General features: G+C 30.1%; 1 protein-coding gene across 1 annotated transcript in view; it reads left to right on the top strand.

Annotated features, from left to right (window-relative positions):
- LOC124096884 (leucine-rich repeat and IQ domain-containing protein 3-like) overlaps positions 1–14,674 on the top strand; it is a 96,658-nt gene extending 81,984 nt beyond the window's left edge. The window contains exons 3-4 of the mRNA XM_046450917.2: positions 5,420–6,143; positions 13,437–14,674. Of these exons, the coding sequence (XP_046306873.2) occupies positions 5,420–6,143; positions 13,437–13,593 (881 nt within the window). The 3' untranslated portion in view covers positions 13,594–14,674. The remainder of the gene's footprint in view (positions 1–5,419; positions 6,144–13,436) is intronic.
- The last annotated feature ends 529 nt before the right edge of the window (positions 14,675–15,203 follow it).

The raw sequence follows: 15,203 nt of genomic DNA, 5'->3' as shown, positions 1-15,203 counted from the left end.
GCTTTTTTAATTAAGAGTATTTAGGCTACTAACATTTAGTTATTGATTAATTATATTGATTATTGTAGCATAGGTATATCATTTTATTGTTTTCTTCTTTGTTAAATGCCTTGTGTTTCCTTTATTTTTCTATGTTTTAAAGCTCATTCAAATATTTTTTTTAAAAAATGCACCTTGATTTATCTGTTGGATTTTTAACTGAAGCTCTTTGCATCATATATTTTGTTTCTCTAGGATATACAATATAAATCCTTCACTTTCTTCAACCTACTTACTGTTAGTTTTATATATTTCATATAAAATATGGAAATCAGATAACATGTAGGCCAATTAGCCACCTACACTTACCTTTCTTTATAATGTAATTTCATTAATATTATATTTTTGGATTATATTTTGGACACCGTAAATATTATGTTGTGATACTTTGAATTCTGTTATAAGAGTGTAGATATTTTGTTTTAGCAGACCACTAACATGTACTTGTTCTTGTGCATTCTTCACTATCCTCAAATATTTGTTTGGATTTTGTTTAATTTTTTTATCATGTTAGCCAAATATTAGTATTTTATCGCAGTGTGACAGCTGTTTGACTTAGGTAAACCTATTTTTTTTTTCTGAAAATGGTCAATAATATCTAATTTTACAAGTTACTAGTATTTAAATAAATGGTAATATTAATGTGAATAATTTATCTCAGTGCTTACCAAGTGGTAAGGGCTAAGTAATTGACAACATTTATATTTTTTAAGATAAATAATTTTATTTTAGATGGTGATGCAAATGAGACTTTTTTAATAAATGTGAAAAGCCTGAGTCAAGGATAAGAAGTAAAAGTATCTAATTACAATTCAGAACTAGTGACTATTACATTTGAATTTGTCTAGCTGCCTTTAGAAAAAAAAGTTAATTAAGTTCATATTTATTGAGAGGCTACCATGTACCCAATGTTATTCTAAGTACTTGACATGCAATGGTGAGCAAGCAGACACAATCTCAACTTTCATAAAGACTTTGAGAACCAACCTTAAATTGAAAAAAAAAATGCTCTTATTAAGTAACTACCAAGTCTTGGACATTCTATTAGGATCTTTAACTTAAAATAATACAAATAACATGATGTTACTCTTCTATTTTTATTCTATTTATTCATCTGTGTTCCTGTAGCTAAGGTGACTATATGATTTGTCTTCCAAACTTAGCCCCTTCTAAGACTGATAGCAGTTGCTATTAATAAAGTCACCAGTGTCATAGGTATAAGTTAAGACTTCCCATGGCAAAATGAAGTGTGTACATACATCAATTTCTTTTGCAAATAGTAATTTATTTAGAAACTTACACATTAAGGCAATGATTCTACATATTTTTTTATTTTTCATATTTTATTTATCTAGCACATTACATTGACTATTGCTTTACCCCAAATTTTCATCTTTTGCTAACAGAGTCCACTGTCCTAATCCACTGACTTCATTATCTTATCACATTGGCCTGTCTGTAGTAAGAATTTTCTGGATAAGAATCCTTCTAGACTTAATGATTTCTCTTAGTAATTTGTCATCTATTGATCCCACTCTGATTAATGGATAAATCATTATTTGTCCTTGTTATATTCAGAGGTAAACCTAATCTCTCTCCCCTTCTGTATGATATCTCTGTACACAGCCCTACCAATAACAGGGATATGCAGTAGGTTTTTTGTTTGTTTGTTGTTGTTAGATTGATTCCACAAAATTCATGCTGAAGACAGTCCAGGATAAGATATAGTTTGGAGGATAAGGAATTTTATGAGAATAAGCTGAATCAGTAGAATTCTTGCTAAAACTAGACTGAACAGACCTAGCTGAGACCCCAGGATGAGGAATTAGTCAGGAAAACTCAGAGGGGCCTGATTCAGATTTAGTAAAATTATCTTTGTCAACATTCTCTGGAATATTTTTGTACCAAATCATTTATTTTGACTGAAATGAAATAGTCTTTCTTCTATGCCTCCAAGGTTTTCTATGTTTGTATTTTTAAAAATTTCCACAATACTTTGAAGTTACGAGCTTTTTCTCCTTCATTAGACTGTAATATTCCAGACAAACAGTACCATTTTCATTTTTTGAAGACCTTGAGTGAAATTAGATAAAATTTTTTTAAGCTATATCAAATTTTCACTTTTAAAACTTTAGTCAAAGGAATTGACTTTTTTTTTGGTTATTTATAGCCCTGAAACTCAGTAATTTTGCCTGGTAATTACCCCCAGAACTAATTCATGTCTTGGGCATAGAATAATAAATGTGATCATAAGTAGTTGGAAGTTTATATTTGCTCATTAAACCAATGCAAAAGCATATGAACTTTATAGACAATAGCAAGGAGTTTGAATTTTATCATAAGAGCATTTAAGGACAATTAATTAATTAATTAACTTAATTAATTTAATTAATTAATTAATTAAAGAGATCATTTTATCAGAGAACACACAGACATGTTTGTTAGTTTGGTATAGTAAGAAGAAAGTATTTCCATTGGTGGGTTCACATTTAACAAGAAAGAATAAACAATATTATCAAGTCTTGGAACAAAATATGGTTAACAAGAATGCTCTTCTGTATATTTTGTTCTTCATTTTCTATTGGAGGTTGAGGAGTATGACAAAAGTGCTTTTCATTATTTTCTCTATTTATTACTAAATTCTGTGACTCTTTTAACACCATGTTATTGATGGAATTAAGAGATAAAATAAGCCCTTTATTTTCCATACAAAATATAAAGGTAAAGATAATAACAATTAACCTATATATCTTTTTCTTTGTCAGAAACTATTCTAATACTTAGGTAGCATACTTTGTTGACATTTTATATTTTATTAACTCATTTAACTCTATAAGAACCCTTTAATCAGGTATTATAATATCTGTCTTACAGTGAGGAAACAGACACAAAGAATAAAATAACTTTCCTAGACCACACAGTGGTAAAAGTAGGATTTGAACTCAGTTTAAATTGGCTCCAAATTCAAAGCTTTTAACCATTTTGAGTGATATTACTCTTGAGAAACAGATTTACTCTTCTATTTGTTTAATTGTCTATCCAACAAATATACTTATCAGGCATATACTGTTTAATTAACTGATTGTCCCATAAAACAAATCCTGTGCAAAGTAGTAGGTTGGAGGCCTACATTTATAGGATCAAAGAGGATTCCTACTCTTAAGGAGTTTTATATCTAGCTTAGTATTATAGCTAAGGACTGCTACATAGAGCTTTAATATAAGTGGAATTTGATAAAGTATATAAGGAAGTAATTGATATGAAAGTTCTAAAAAAATCTATTTTATTTCAATAATATAAAAGATAATGTACAAAGGCCTTAAGAGTGAATAGAATTTGAGCATATAATAGGGAAAACAATGTAAGGGACAACATGTAAAATAACACATGTAAAGACCCAAACATTGGAAGATGTGGTGTGTGTATAAGGAAAATTTTTTAAAAAGGGAATAACTGAGGTTTTTTTCCTATATACATGACCCAGTCTAAAACATGACATTATGTTATGTCTTATGGATAGGAACCATGAACGTTTTGTTTTTCTTTGTGTAGATATAAGTCATGATATAACTTCTCATTTTTGGAAGATGCATATTAGAGCAATTAGTGATTTTTTAAAACAGAGATTTTGGAATGTAGAGAAAAAAATAGAATTTCAAAACTGATAGTGGGATTATATTCAAACAACTAATGAGAGACTGGCTTTTGTCCTTTGTTTTCCAGTGTCTTGCTTCAGATCCAAATTTTTAATATCTATTTTTGGACACTTTGCTTTTTATATTCTGGTAAACTGCCACTTTTACTTTCTAGACTTTATTTCCTACTTTGCTAAAGACTGTTTATTTTTCTAATGCAGATTCTCCTTTGGCCTTTATAAAAACTTTGGATATTCACTTCCTTCCTACTACTTGTCTATACCACAGATCCTTCCCTTCTTCATGGCCATCTTCACTTCCATCTTCACCATTTGACATAGAATGATATTATGTGAATCTTCCATTAGAGAATAAAAAATCCTTATAGAATAGGCAGGTATGTAATTTCAATAGGTAGAGAAAATTAGTCAAATGTGAATCGTTTAAGCTTGACTTCTATGCTTCTTTTTGCCATTAGATCCTAAATTCATCAACGCTTGTCAAAAAATAGATATGTGAGCAACAAGGTGATTGAAGTTGTATTAGTTAAATTGGTATAGTAACAAATAGACCCAGACATATATCTTATTTTAAGCATAATTATTAATTATTTCAGGTTCCATAACAGTCCAAATTAGCTAATCTTCTTTTGGAATTATTTTTTCAATACATGATTTAGGACCAATGTTTCTTCAGTATTGTGGTTCCACCATCTCTCATGTCTGCAGTGGTCAGAAGTAAAAAAGAAAAGAAAGGAGACTTATTTATTTCTTAAAGGACTTGGATAAGAAATGATGCATCACACTTCTGTTCACATTCCACTGGAAGAGACTTAGCTCATAGTCACACAAAATAGCAAAGCAAGATGAGAAATTTAGTTTCTTTGTCTAACAAAGAGGGAAAAAAACAGTTTAAATGGTAGCTATTTGTTTTCCCCAGAGTTAAGAAAAATAAAGTAAAACTAATTACAGTGTGTATCATTGGAAAATATGAGACGATAGTAGTTTGTAAAATGCAATTAAGTTTAACTTTAAACTGCTTCCATACCTTGATCCCTTATATTAAAACAACAACAACAACAACAACAAAACCTGCAAGTTAACTTGATATGTGAAAAAACTAAAAGCCTAACTTTGGAGAATATTTTTGTAACAAATAGCTAAATCACAGAAAATCATAGCAACTGAACTTCAGTTAATCATAGGCAACCAACTCATCAGACTATTTCCAAATAAGGCAAAACATTGAGCTATAAGCCATCAAATTGTTTCTGTGTATGTCACTTCCACATTGTGTCTATAATAATCCTTGCTCATGTTTTGGAATGGGGCTGTCAGAACCTCCACTCTTCTAGACCCTGCCCAATTCATAAACTGTTTTTGCTCATTTAAATTCTGTTTAATTTGTCTAAGGTTTGTCTTTCGGCAAACTAACTGAAAAATACTATTTATAAGTGCTAAGGATAAGATAAGATGCTGTTGCTGAGTCAGTCCAAGTTAAATAATTGTGAGAAATAACAATGAAAACAGGAATCAGATTCAATTTATTTCTGTGTTAAAATGTTTTAATAGTGATTTTTCTCTCCAAAAATCACAAAATTGGAAAGCAATTTGGGGAAAATGCTTCTTAGTGAAGTAAATAGTATGTTCTCATCAACTTTATTAATATACCCTTCAAAACAATTTGAACAGAAAGTAAGTTTAACTTTTGTTGTAATATATATGTTTGTCTGTTATATGATATAGGTCAGAAGGAGTCTGGAGATGAAAATGAAGATGAAGTACTGGATACCAATTTTAGGATATCAGCATCCAAACTACCTTTATATACTTCAGGTTTATTGAAGTATGATGCAATATTAAAACAGAAAAAACAAGATTATTTTCCTGAACATGCCCATCTATTTCCTACCACCCATCCAAAACCAATAATTAAAAAAGGCACACTACCTGAGACAAATTTAAGACAGTTTTTTACAACACAGAGAGCCGGTATAAAACTCCAAACCCTTAAAGATATTGACAAATATTATGCTGAACAAAAGAAGCAGGATCTCCATCAAGAAAAAATAACAGCTGTATCCAGGGCACAAGTTGACAAAAAAAGAGTTGGCTTAACTGTTCATGAAAGCATAAATAAGAAAAAAATTGCTATAAAAAAACTAATTGAAAAAGATCATAACACTATTCAGAAAAGTTTACAGCAACTTTGGCAAGACAAATTAAAATACCTTATGAAAGTTAAAGAGAGAAGAACTCTGTTTCTAGAAGGAAAAAACCAAAAGGCTGAAGAACATTTAATAGTTCAAACCCTAAATAATGAGCGTACTATTCTGACCAAAGGAATGATTAAAATTGACAGACTGAAGAGGAATGATGCTATCCTAAGACAAAAATGGCTGAGTGTTCAGAAAAAAATAGAAGAAGAAAAATACCAAAAGAATTTACTCAACCAAATGAAGGAACATAGGTGGGTACGGTTTAATATGACAGAAGCTTTGAAGTCAATTACATATAAATATTACATACTAAATGCTGAATTCTGATTAGTAGTATTTTGTTTATAGCATTCTCCTTTGGAAAATGGAAACAAAAAGACAATTATGCATTCCTATATTATCATAGAATAGATAATACAACAACTGTTTTTCCCTATCTCAACCTCAGACAACAAAACCTGATTAATTAATATGTGTAATAAACAGCATTTAACTAGTGCTAAAAACCAGTCTTACAACTTAGTCTCCCTGTCAACATGTAACATGTTTTTTTAATTATTTTTATTCTGAAAGAAGTCTCAACTAGATCTTTTCATTCCCAAATCTCATAATCGCCCTAATAATTCACATTATTCTTCTAATTGAGATTGCCATTCCCATTCTCCATCTTTTCTTCAACTTGTGTATTTTTGCTAGCCTTCAAAACTTACTTAATTTATAATTGTCATAGATAGTATTTTCATCAGCCTCTTGACCAGTGCTAGAAACTAGTCTTATAAATCAGTCTACCTCACTGCCGACATATAATGAGTGTGTGTGTGTGTGTGTGTGTGTGTGTGTGTGTGTGTGTTGATTCCAGGGATTGAACTCTACCACTGAGTCACATCCCCAGTCCTATTTTGTATTTTATTTAGAGACAGGGTCTCACAGAGTTGCTTAACACCTTTCCCTTGTTGAGACTGGCTTTGAACTCTTGATCCTCCTCCCTCAGCCTCTAATGTATTTTAAAAATAAAGTTCTGATTATGTCTATTTAAGTTTGTGGCTTTCAATTGCCCAAATAATGAAATTTAATCTTTTTAGCATTTAAAAAATATGCTCTGTTTAAATCTAGTCATATCACACTAAATTTTCTCCTAGAGTGTCTACCCTCTATTCTTAATTACATTTTTTTTCTCTAGACAAACTCATTCTCCATTCCCTACACAACTTTGCACTTTCTTATTCCAATGATTTTTCTCACACTATTTCCTTTTCTCTCAAATATGACCCTACTGGGGAACTATAAGCCCACAGTGTTACTATATGTTATTATGCAAAAAAAAGTCTCTTTGTTATTGTGAAAATCAGAATGCTTTTGGTGTTTCAAATTAGTGGTGAGGTGATTTCTGTACAGGGATGCAAACTATACTCTGTCCTCTAAGGAAATATCACAAGTAGTTGATGCTTAGCTGTATGTGGCTGTGTTTCACCCTTTTATTTTCCATCATATAGTACGTGAGCTGCACAACCAATGGCAAACCTCATTCTTTTATTTTCTACCATATAGCAGCCAACTAAAATGGTATTTTAACTTCTCTTCAATTACTTTTCCAGTCTAAATTGGTCTTTTAATATTTTGGTGATTCCATAACACTTTATTTAAATGTCAATTCTAGCAATTGTGATAGGCAAGTCTTTATCATAGTGAACTGGGGAAATCCTTTGTAAAATAATTTGGCCCATCTTTCCATTTCTGTGTGTGGTACAGTGCTTAGTTAAAAAAATTTATTCAATAAATACTTATTGAATAAGTATCAAATAGGTATGAATCCCAATTATCAGTGATTGTATATTACTTCATTTAAGTCAGGTAATTGCCTCTGAGAACTCTGAGTGTTTTTTATATATTTTTACTCAATACTTAAGCCATTGAGATGAGAAATAATGCATACATTTTCCAAATGTTTATATAATAAAGATATGTAATCAGAATTGTTTCATTGCTGGAAATCAAACCCAGGGCCTCTGGCATACTTTATCATTGAGCTAAATCCAAGCCTAAATTTTTAAATAAAATATAAAAATATAATTTAGCAAGCTGTGAAAATAGCTTTGCTATCAATTAGAATAGGTATCCATCTTAGCACAAGTGCTTATTTCATGGCAATAAATTTATATACTCTTATTTTCTTTCCCTCAGTGATCCCCCATTATATTTCTATCAATAGGTTCTTATCTTCAGTTCAAATTACTCAAGTAGTGATTCAAGTTTAGCTCTCAGAGATTCCTATCACAGGCAGTGTGGGGACTGGCAAGTCATTTCCCCCAAAAAACTGAAACTCTAGATAGTTGGTAGGCAAAAAAGACAACAAGACTACTACATTTAAATAATAATACAAGTAATAATACAAGTAGTACTAAGAGACAGAATGAAAATTTCTGGTAAATAATAAGTAGGTGGCAGTAATATTGAAAACTGGAGGAGAGAATATTTTATACCTTACCTATCAGAGTATTCAGGACTCACACTTGTATAACAGAACAGGTTACCTAGAGAAAAACACAATAACCTTATTAAAACAAAATTTACATGACATGGAAACTTCTATAAATGAAGAATCAGAGGCCCAGCAAAACGGTATTTTTATGCCTAGGATTGATGAAGAGTGCATAGTTGTACAGAGGTGTGGTTGGACAAAAAGGGGATATGACCTAAATAATAATGAACTGAAGGGAACTCGGCGAGACCTGTGTATTCAGATTATTCTTGTCCTCTTGCTGTAATGTTCCTTCCCTCCAGGTATAGGAGAGGACATCTGAAGATGTCCTAAATACTTTTTGCACAACCAGAGATATGAAAAAATATGCTGTATATGTGTAATATAAATTGTAATACATTATGCTCTCATATATAATAAACTAGAGTAAAAAATAATTTTTTTTAAAAAAAGAACATTAGATTCTTTAAAGGAAATGGGGCAAGAGAACTTCACAGAGAGCTTTCTTCTTCTACAATTTTTTCAATTTCCTTCAGCTTAATACTCAGAATGCTAAGCTGCCATATTTTGGGTATCATTTCCCACATCCCATCAAAACCTCAAAATTAAGTTTTAACTAAACATCACAGTGTTAGTTCACTTCAATTTTCCTCTGCTCTGCCATACAAAGAGGAATTAAAATATTCTTAATTCTCTAAGAGTTCAGTGACAAACATAAGCAAATATTTGAATTCTTACAAAAAGCAGAGGAAATTATGATTATCTATTAGAATTTGGAAAAATCAGAGGAAAAGGGGAGACCATTATTAGCAGAAAAGTTCAGAATAGATAAAAGCAGAAGAGACAACTGAGGTGCAGAATACATTTTAAATATGCATTTTACCACAAAACCTTCTTTTCAAGAAATAGATTGGAAGGTGATCCCAGAAGAGATTTTTGACAAATCTGTTTCAAACAAATAAAAAAAAAGGTAAATTGTTTTGCCATAAAGACTTTTTTATTTTTATTTAAATTTTTGAGTTGTAGAAGCTCTGAGAATTAATATTGATTCAAAATATTTTAATCTATGTATAGCAAATTTAAATTTTAGTAGTTGTCAAAGGATATATTTAAGAGAATAAAAACACGACTCATACATATATAAAATTAGCACATGCAAAAATTTATTTAACAGAATAATGAAGAAGAAACAGTAAAAAGTTACAACCAGTTAAAATGAAAATGCAAGAAGTGTGCATATATATATTCACGTGTGTGTATGTGTAAATAAGAATGCTGATATATATATATATATATATATATATATATATATATATATATATATATATATATATATTCATTCCCACTGGGAAATATTCATGCCACACAAAATTTATTTATATTTGTATAAACAAGAAACATTTGCCTTACTAATTATAACTTGTAGAGTTGTATTTTATGTTTTTATCTCTCCAAATTTAAAATCTTTTAATGTATGGTGTGTGTGTGTGTGTGTGTGTGTGTAATTTTTGAAAATAATTTATAATTTGTATTAAAAATGTATCTTGGAAAATACAATGAAATCTAGTTTGCTATATCAAAATATGTCTAGTGCAAATTAACATTGGATAAATTTAATAAGCTTAATTTTTAATCACAGTAAATTGCATATCTAATCATACTTAATTCAAAAAAGATGCAGAATCAAATGAGCTTTGTAATGAATCTTAACTGAATTATCTTCTAAGTCTGAAAAGATATCCTTGAAAGTGTTGTTTATGTCAGTAGTATTCTCCCTCCCAACACTCACCAAATTTTGAGTTTTACTGTTTTTCTTAAAAAACAAAAATTGAGTATTAATAAACAGAAAGGAACTGTGACACAAAAAAAATAAAAAATAAAATTTGTCTAGAGACATCAGAAGTTTTCCAATCCTGATACATTTTTTGCTGTTGATTCTTCATTAATGTATCAGTATCAATCACTTGACTTAGAAAGTCTAAATGAATCTCAATAATTAGTGAAGTTGTTATTAGGAATGTAGCTCCTTGATCCTGCAATGTGAAATAAAGGGGGAAAAAACAACAGGGAAAAAGAAAATTCTAATTTAGTAAGTTGATAAAATATCCACAGGAGTACCTAAGTGTGAATTAAAGAAGTTTATCCTGAATCATAAAGCTTTTCTCCAACCAGCCACTGCCAAAATCATGGTAAACTTTCAAATTACCTAAAATCAACAATTACCTAACATCAAAAATTACCAAACCTAATGTTAACCATTTTGGATTCCAACAATCCTTATTGTACTTTACATTAATAAACTCATATCTATAGACACAAAAAGACTCTCCCATCATTTGGAACTGCCCCACTTCTGAAATTTTAGATTTTGATATACTTATTTATCTGTGACTAAAATCTATCTTTTCAATTTTTTCCTTTACTTTCACAACACACATTTTCAAATATATAGTTTTAAATATATATGTGTGAATATTATCTATCTTTCTATATATATGTATATATATATATATATATATATATATATATATATATATCATCAACTCCTATGTGGGAACAATCCAATTGTCTATTTTTATTTCTTGAAGTTAGACCAAAATGGGAAGAGGAAATAACTGACCTGTACATTTATGCCAATGTTAATTTTATGACCTCTGACTTTAGCTGCTCCCTCAGTAGCTTTTTTTTAAGAGAGAGAGAGAGAGAGAGAGAATTTTTTAATAATTATTTTTTAATTTTTTGGCGGACACAACATCTTTGTTTGTATGTGGTTCTGAGGATCAAACCTGGGCCACACGCATGCCAGGCAAGCGCTACCGCTTGAGCCACATCCCTAGTAGTAGCTTGTTCTTTACCCACTAGCTATGAGAGCAATTTGAAACCATCACTCTGTCCAACACCACTTATGATCTACTTCTCAGCAAGCCAATTTATCACAAAGAAATTTATTTTCCAAAAAAATTTAGACCTTCCAGCTTGAATTCATTCAATTTAGTATATCCATATCTATAAAATTCTGTATATTATGGATATATCTACTTTTTTCCCTACTATTTCAGGATTAGCTTTCCAATTTCTGTTAGAAGCTAATAATCTTTCTACTTATATTCTTAGTAATCTGTAAAATTATAGAATGAATATCTCTCCATTAATCAGAATTACGGCCCCCAAGAAGATGGATGTCCTGCTCTTATCTCCAGGGCTATGAATAAGTTGAGATACCACACCTGTAAATGTGATAGTAAAAGGAACCCTGCACATATAATTAAGAATGTTAATTAGTCCATATTAAATAGATTATACTGGATTATCCTGGTGGACCCAATGTATTTACATTAGCCTTTAAATTCAGGGCAAAAAAGAAAGTCAAAGGGATTACATGAGAAGGAATTGACATGAGATTGGTAACTTAAAGATGGAGGGAGAAACAAACAAACAAACAAACAAAAAAAAAAAAACATGAGAAAAAAATGAGACATGCCATGCCTGGACTTCTGACTCATGAGAACTATGAGATAATATAAGATTGTTATTATAAGTCAACCTATTTATGGATGTGAAACAGAAATTCCAACTTTGTTCTCCTTTCCATAAGATTGCTTTGATTGTCTGAGGACCTTTGAATTTCTATAAATTTTTTAACAAATTTAAAAAAATTAAAATTAATCATTAAAAATAAGTAAATTAAATCTAATGTATATTCAAAACAAATTTGAATGATAATTCATTTCTACCCCAAATAATCTTTGCATATAAATTGAAATTTTATTGACTCTATGTATTAATTTGGAAGAGAATTGACAGCTTATACCAATTCTTGTACACGGCATAACACTTCATTCACTTAGGTCTTCTTTGATTTCTCTCAGCAATATTTTATTATTTTCAAGTATAGGTCTTGCCTAACTTTTATCAAACTTATGTTTAAGTACCTTATGTTTTTCTGATCATATTTTAAGTGAAGTTTTTTTCTTGATTTCATTTTCCAATTGTTTGATTATGGTATATATAAAAATAATTGATTATTTTGTGTTTCTCACTCTTCAATTATTCTAGATTCTGTTTTTACATTTTCCAAATAGTTTTTATCTGCTAAGGTAGCTATTTTAATATTTTTCTTAACTAGTACCCTTAATTTTATGCGTAAAATTTTTTTGGCCATTAATTTTACTCTACTATGCATCCACATATGACTACTTGAACTCCCGAGTCAAAATAGTAGCAACTACCTTTCATTGAATAATTATTAAATTACAGGAACTCCTTTAAGGATTTTATGTATATTAGTTTACTTGTTTCTTACTAAACATATGAATTGGATTGCCTAACTTCAAAAAGATGAAGAAAAGAGGCAGAAAGTTTAAATAACTCATTCAAATTACACAATACTTAAGTTTCAGTGCTGGATTTTAAACCCCGAAAGAATGATTTTACTGCCTTATACTCTTATAACAATCCATTGTTTCTCTATATTCAGCTCCTTGGAAGTCATGACATGGATAGCAAGGTTCTTGAAGGTCAATGTTAACAAAACAAAACTAAATTTTCCCATCTTTTTGCTCTTCCTACATTTCTTAGTCTGATGAAAACCACTATTATTCATCCAGAAAGCATAATTTTTAAATGTCAGGAATTCTTATATAAACTTTTAATGTAAAAACTCATTTAATCCTCTTCTAATCTCTATGAGTTGGATTATCCCTTTGTAAAAGATGAAGAAACTTGGGTAGAGAGAACTTGGAATTTAACCACTGAACTATACATCCCAGCCCTTTTATATTTTTAATTTTCAGATGGGGTCTTCCTAAGTTGCTAAGGCTGGCCTTCAATTTTCGATCCTCCTGCCTCAGCTTCCTGAGCCCCTGGGATTACAGGCTTGCATCACTGCACCAAGCTCTAAAAGGAGTTCTTTTTCCCATTTGATTATGTCTGTTTTGAAGCCATCTAATTATCATTAGTGACAATCTAATAGTTACTGTTTTAATAACCTAAGTAACAATCTAATTATTACTATTTTAATAACCTAAAACCATCACATTTTATAATCTTTTCTTTTTCCTTTTAGGGCTCAAGAAATATACAGAAAACACTGTGCAGAAAAGTTTGTTATGGATATGCTTACTTTTCAAAAAGATGTTGAGAGATATCAAGAAGCTAAATCTAGAGTTGCACTTGTGAAAACAAATTTTGTCTTTAATATTCCCAATGGAATGTCAAAATGAACCAATGGCAGATCACATTCTATGATCATCTTAAGTTTAGTCCATTACTTTTACCTAATGGACTTTGAAATGATACTCTGAAAGAAATGCTCTGTGTCACAAGATGGATTTATATGTAAATCTTTTAAAAATATAAAGAATAGAGTGTTTCTTGTATTGATCATAATTTAAATCAAGTTGACTTAGCAGCACTAAAAGTTTTCTTATATATCCAGATTCCCAAGGAACAATTAAAACAGATTTTCATTACTACAGGCAATATTGAAAAGATGCTGTATATATTCTCTTTTATATTCTTTCTGAGTGTAGCAATATGTAAGGTATTTTCAGTTTCTCTGGCAAGGTGGTTAGCATAGTAATTTTTGCCCCTACTGCTGACTTTTATTAAGATATTGCTTATTTGACTTCTTTCATTACTTAATTTCATACATTTAACTATATTTCCTGTTTATTTTATTAAAACAATTTCTGGATTTATTTTTTTCAAAGTAGGGTTTTCAGCATTGTATCAGTGATTCGTACTTTCATAAATATTTAGAAAATATAAATGATGTAAAGTAAATAATCTTATTGCCTTTTTTGGAGGTTGTAAGATTTTGGTGTACTTTTGATGTGTTTGACTTTTTTTTGCATATATGTGGAGGCATGGAAGAGAAATAAAGGTAGAAAGAGAAACAGGAAAGAATACATATAATTAAGTAATTGAGATCATAAAGTACGTAGAATGACATAAATTAATTTTAAGTCTGCTTAATACTGATGGTAGAAAACTAGAAAAACATTAAAAATATAAAAATCCTTTTTAAAATTTTTATCAATTTTTAATGTGTTTTCACTTATCTAAGGAAGATAAATACACCACTATAATTGTGACATCACTCATTACAATATAAGTAATAACACTCAGAATTTCTGTTTTATATTAATCAGTTAGATACATATATTTTAAGCCTGCATAGCTTTAAAAATTCTCTAATTTTATCAATTTCCAGAGCTTATTCATTCATGCTTCTATGCTGGACTGCTATCAAATGCTGGTAGTATTTTCTTAATTTTCAGTAAAATAACAAGTGTCTATTTATTTATTTTATTGGTTTTATTAAATTCATGACAGCAGAATGCATCACAATTCTTATTACACATATGGAACAATTTTCATACCTCTGTTTGTTTATAAAGTATGTTCACATCAATTCATGTCTTCATACATGTACTTTGTATCACATTCTTCCATCCTTGCTAATCCCCTGCCCCCTCCCTTTCCCTTCCACCCCTCTTCCCTATCTAGAATTCATCTATTCCTCCCATGCTCTCCCTCCCTACCCTACTATGAGTCAGCCTCCTTAAATCAGAGAAAACATTCAGCATTTGTTTTTTTGGGATTGGCTAACTTCACTTAGCATTATCTTCTCCAGTGCCATTCATTTACTTTCAAATGCCATGATTTTATTCTCTTTTATTGCTGAGTAAAATTCCATTGTGTATATATGCTACATATTTTTTTTATCCATTCATCCACTGAGGAATATCTAGGTTGGCTCCACAGTTTAGCTATTGTGAATTGTGCTGCTGTAAACATTGATGTGGCTGTGTCCCTGTAGTATGCTATT

Source organism: Marmota monax, unplaced genomic scaffold (genome assembly GCF_021218885.2).
Source record: "Marmota monax isolate L192 unplaced genomic scaffold, Marmota_monax_Labrador192_F-V1.1 WCK01_AAM20220418_F8-fsc00023, whole genome shotgun sequence".
NCBI lineage: Eukaryota > Metazoa > Chordata > Mammalia > Rodentia > Sciuridae > Marmota > Marmota monax.
This window is presented reverse-complemented; position numbering and strand designations above follow the sequence as displayed.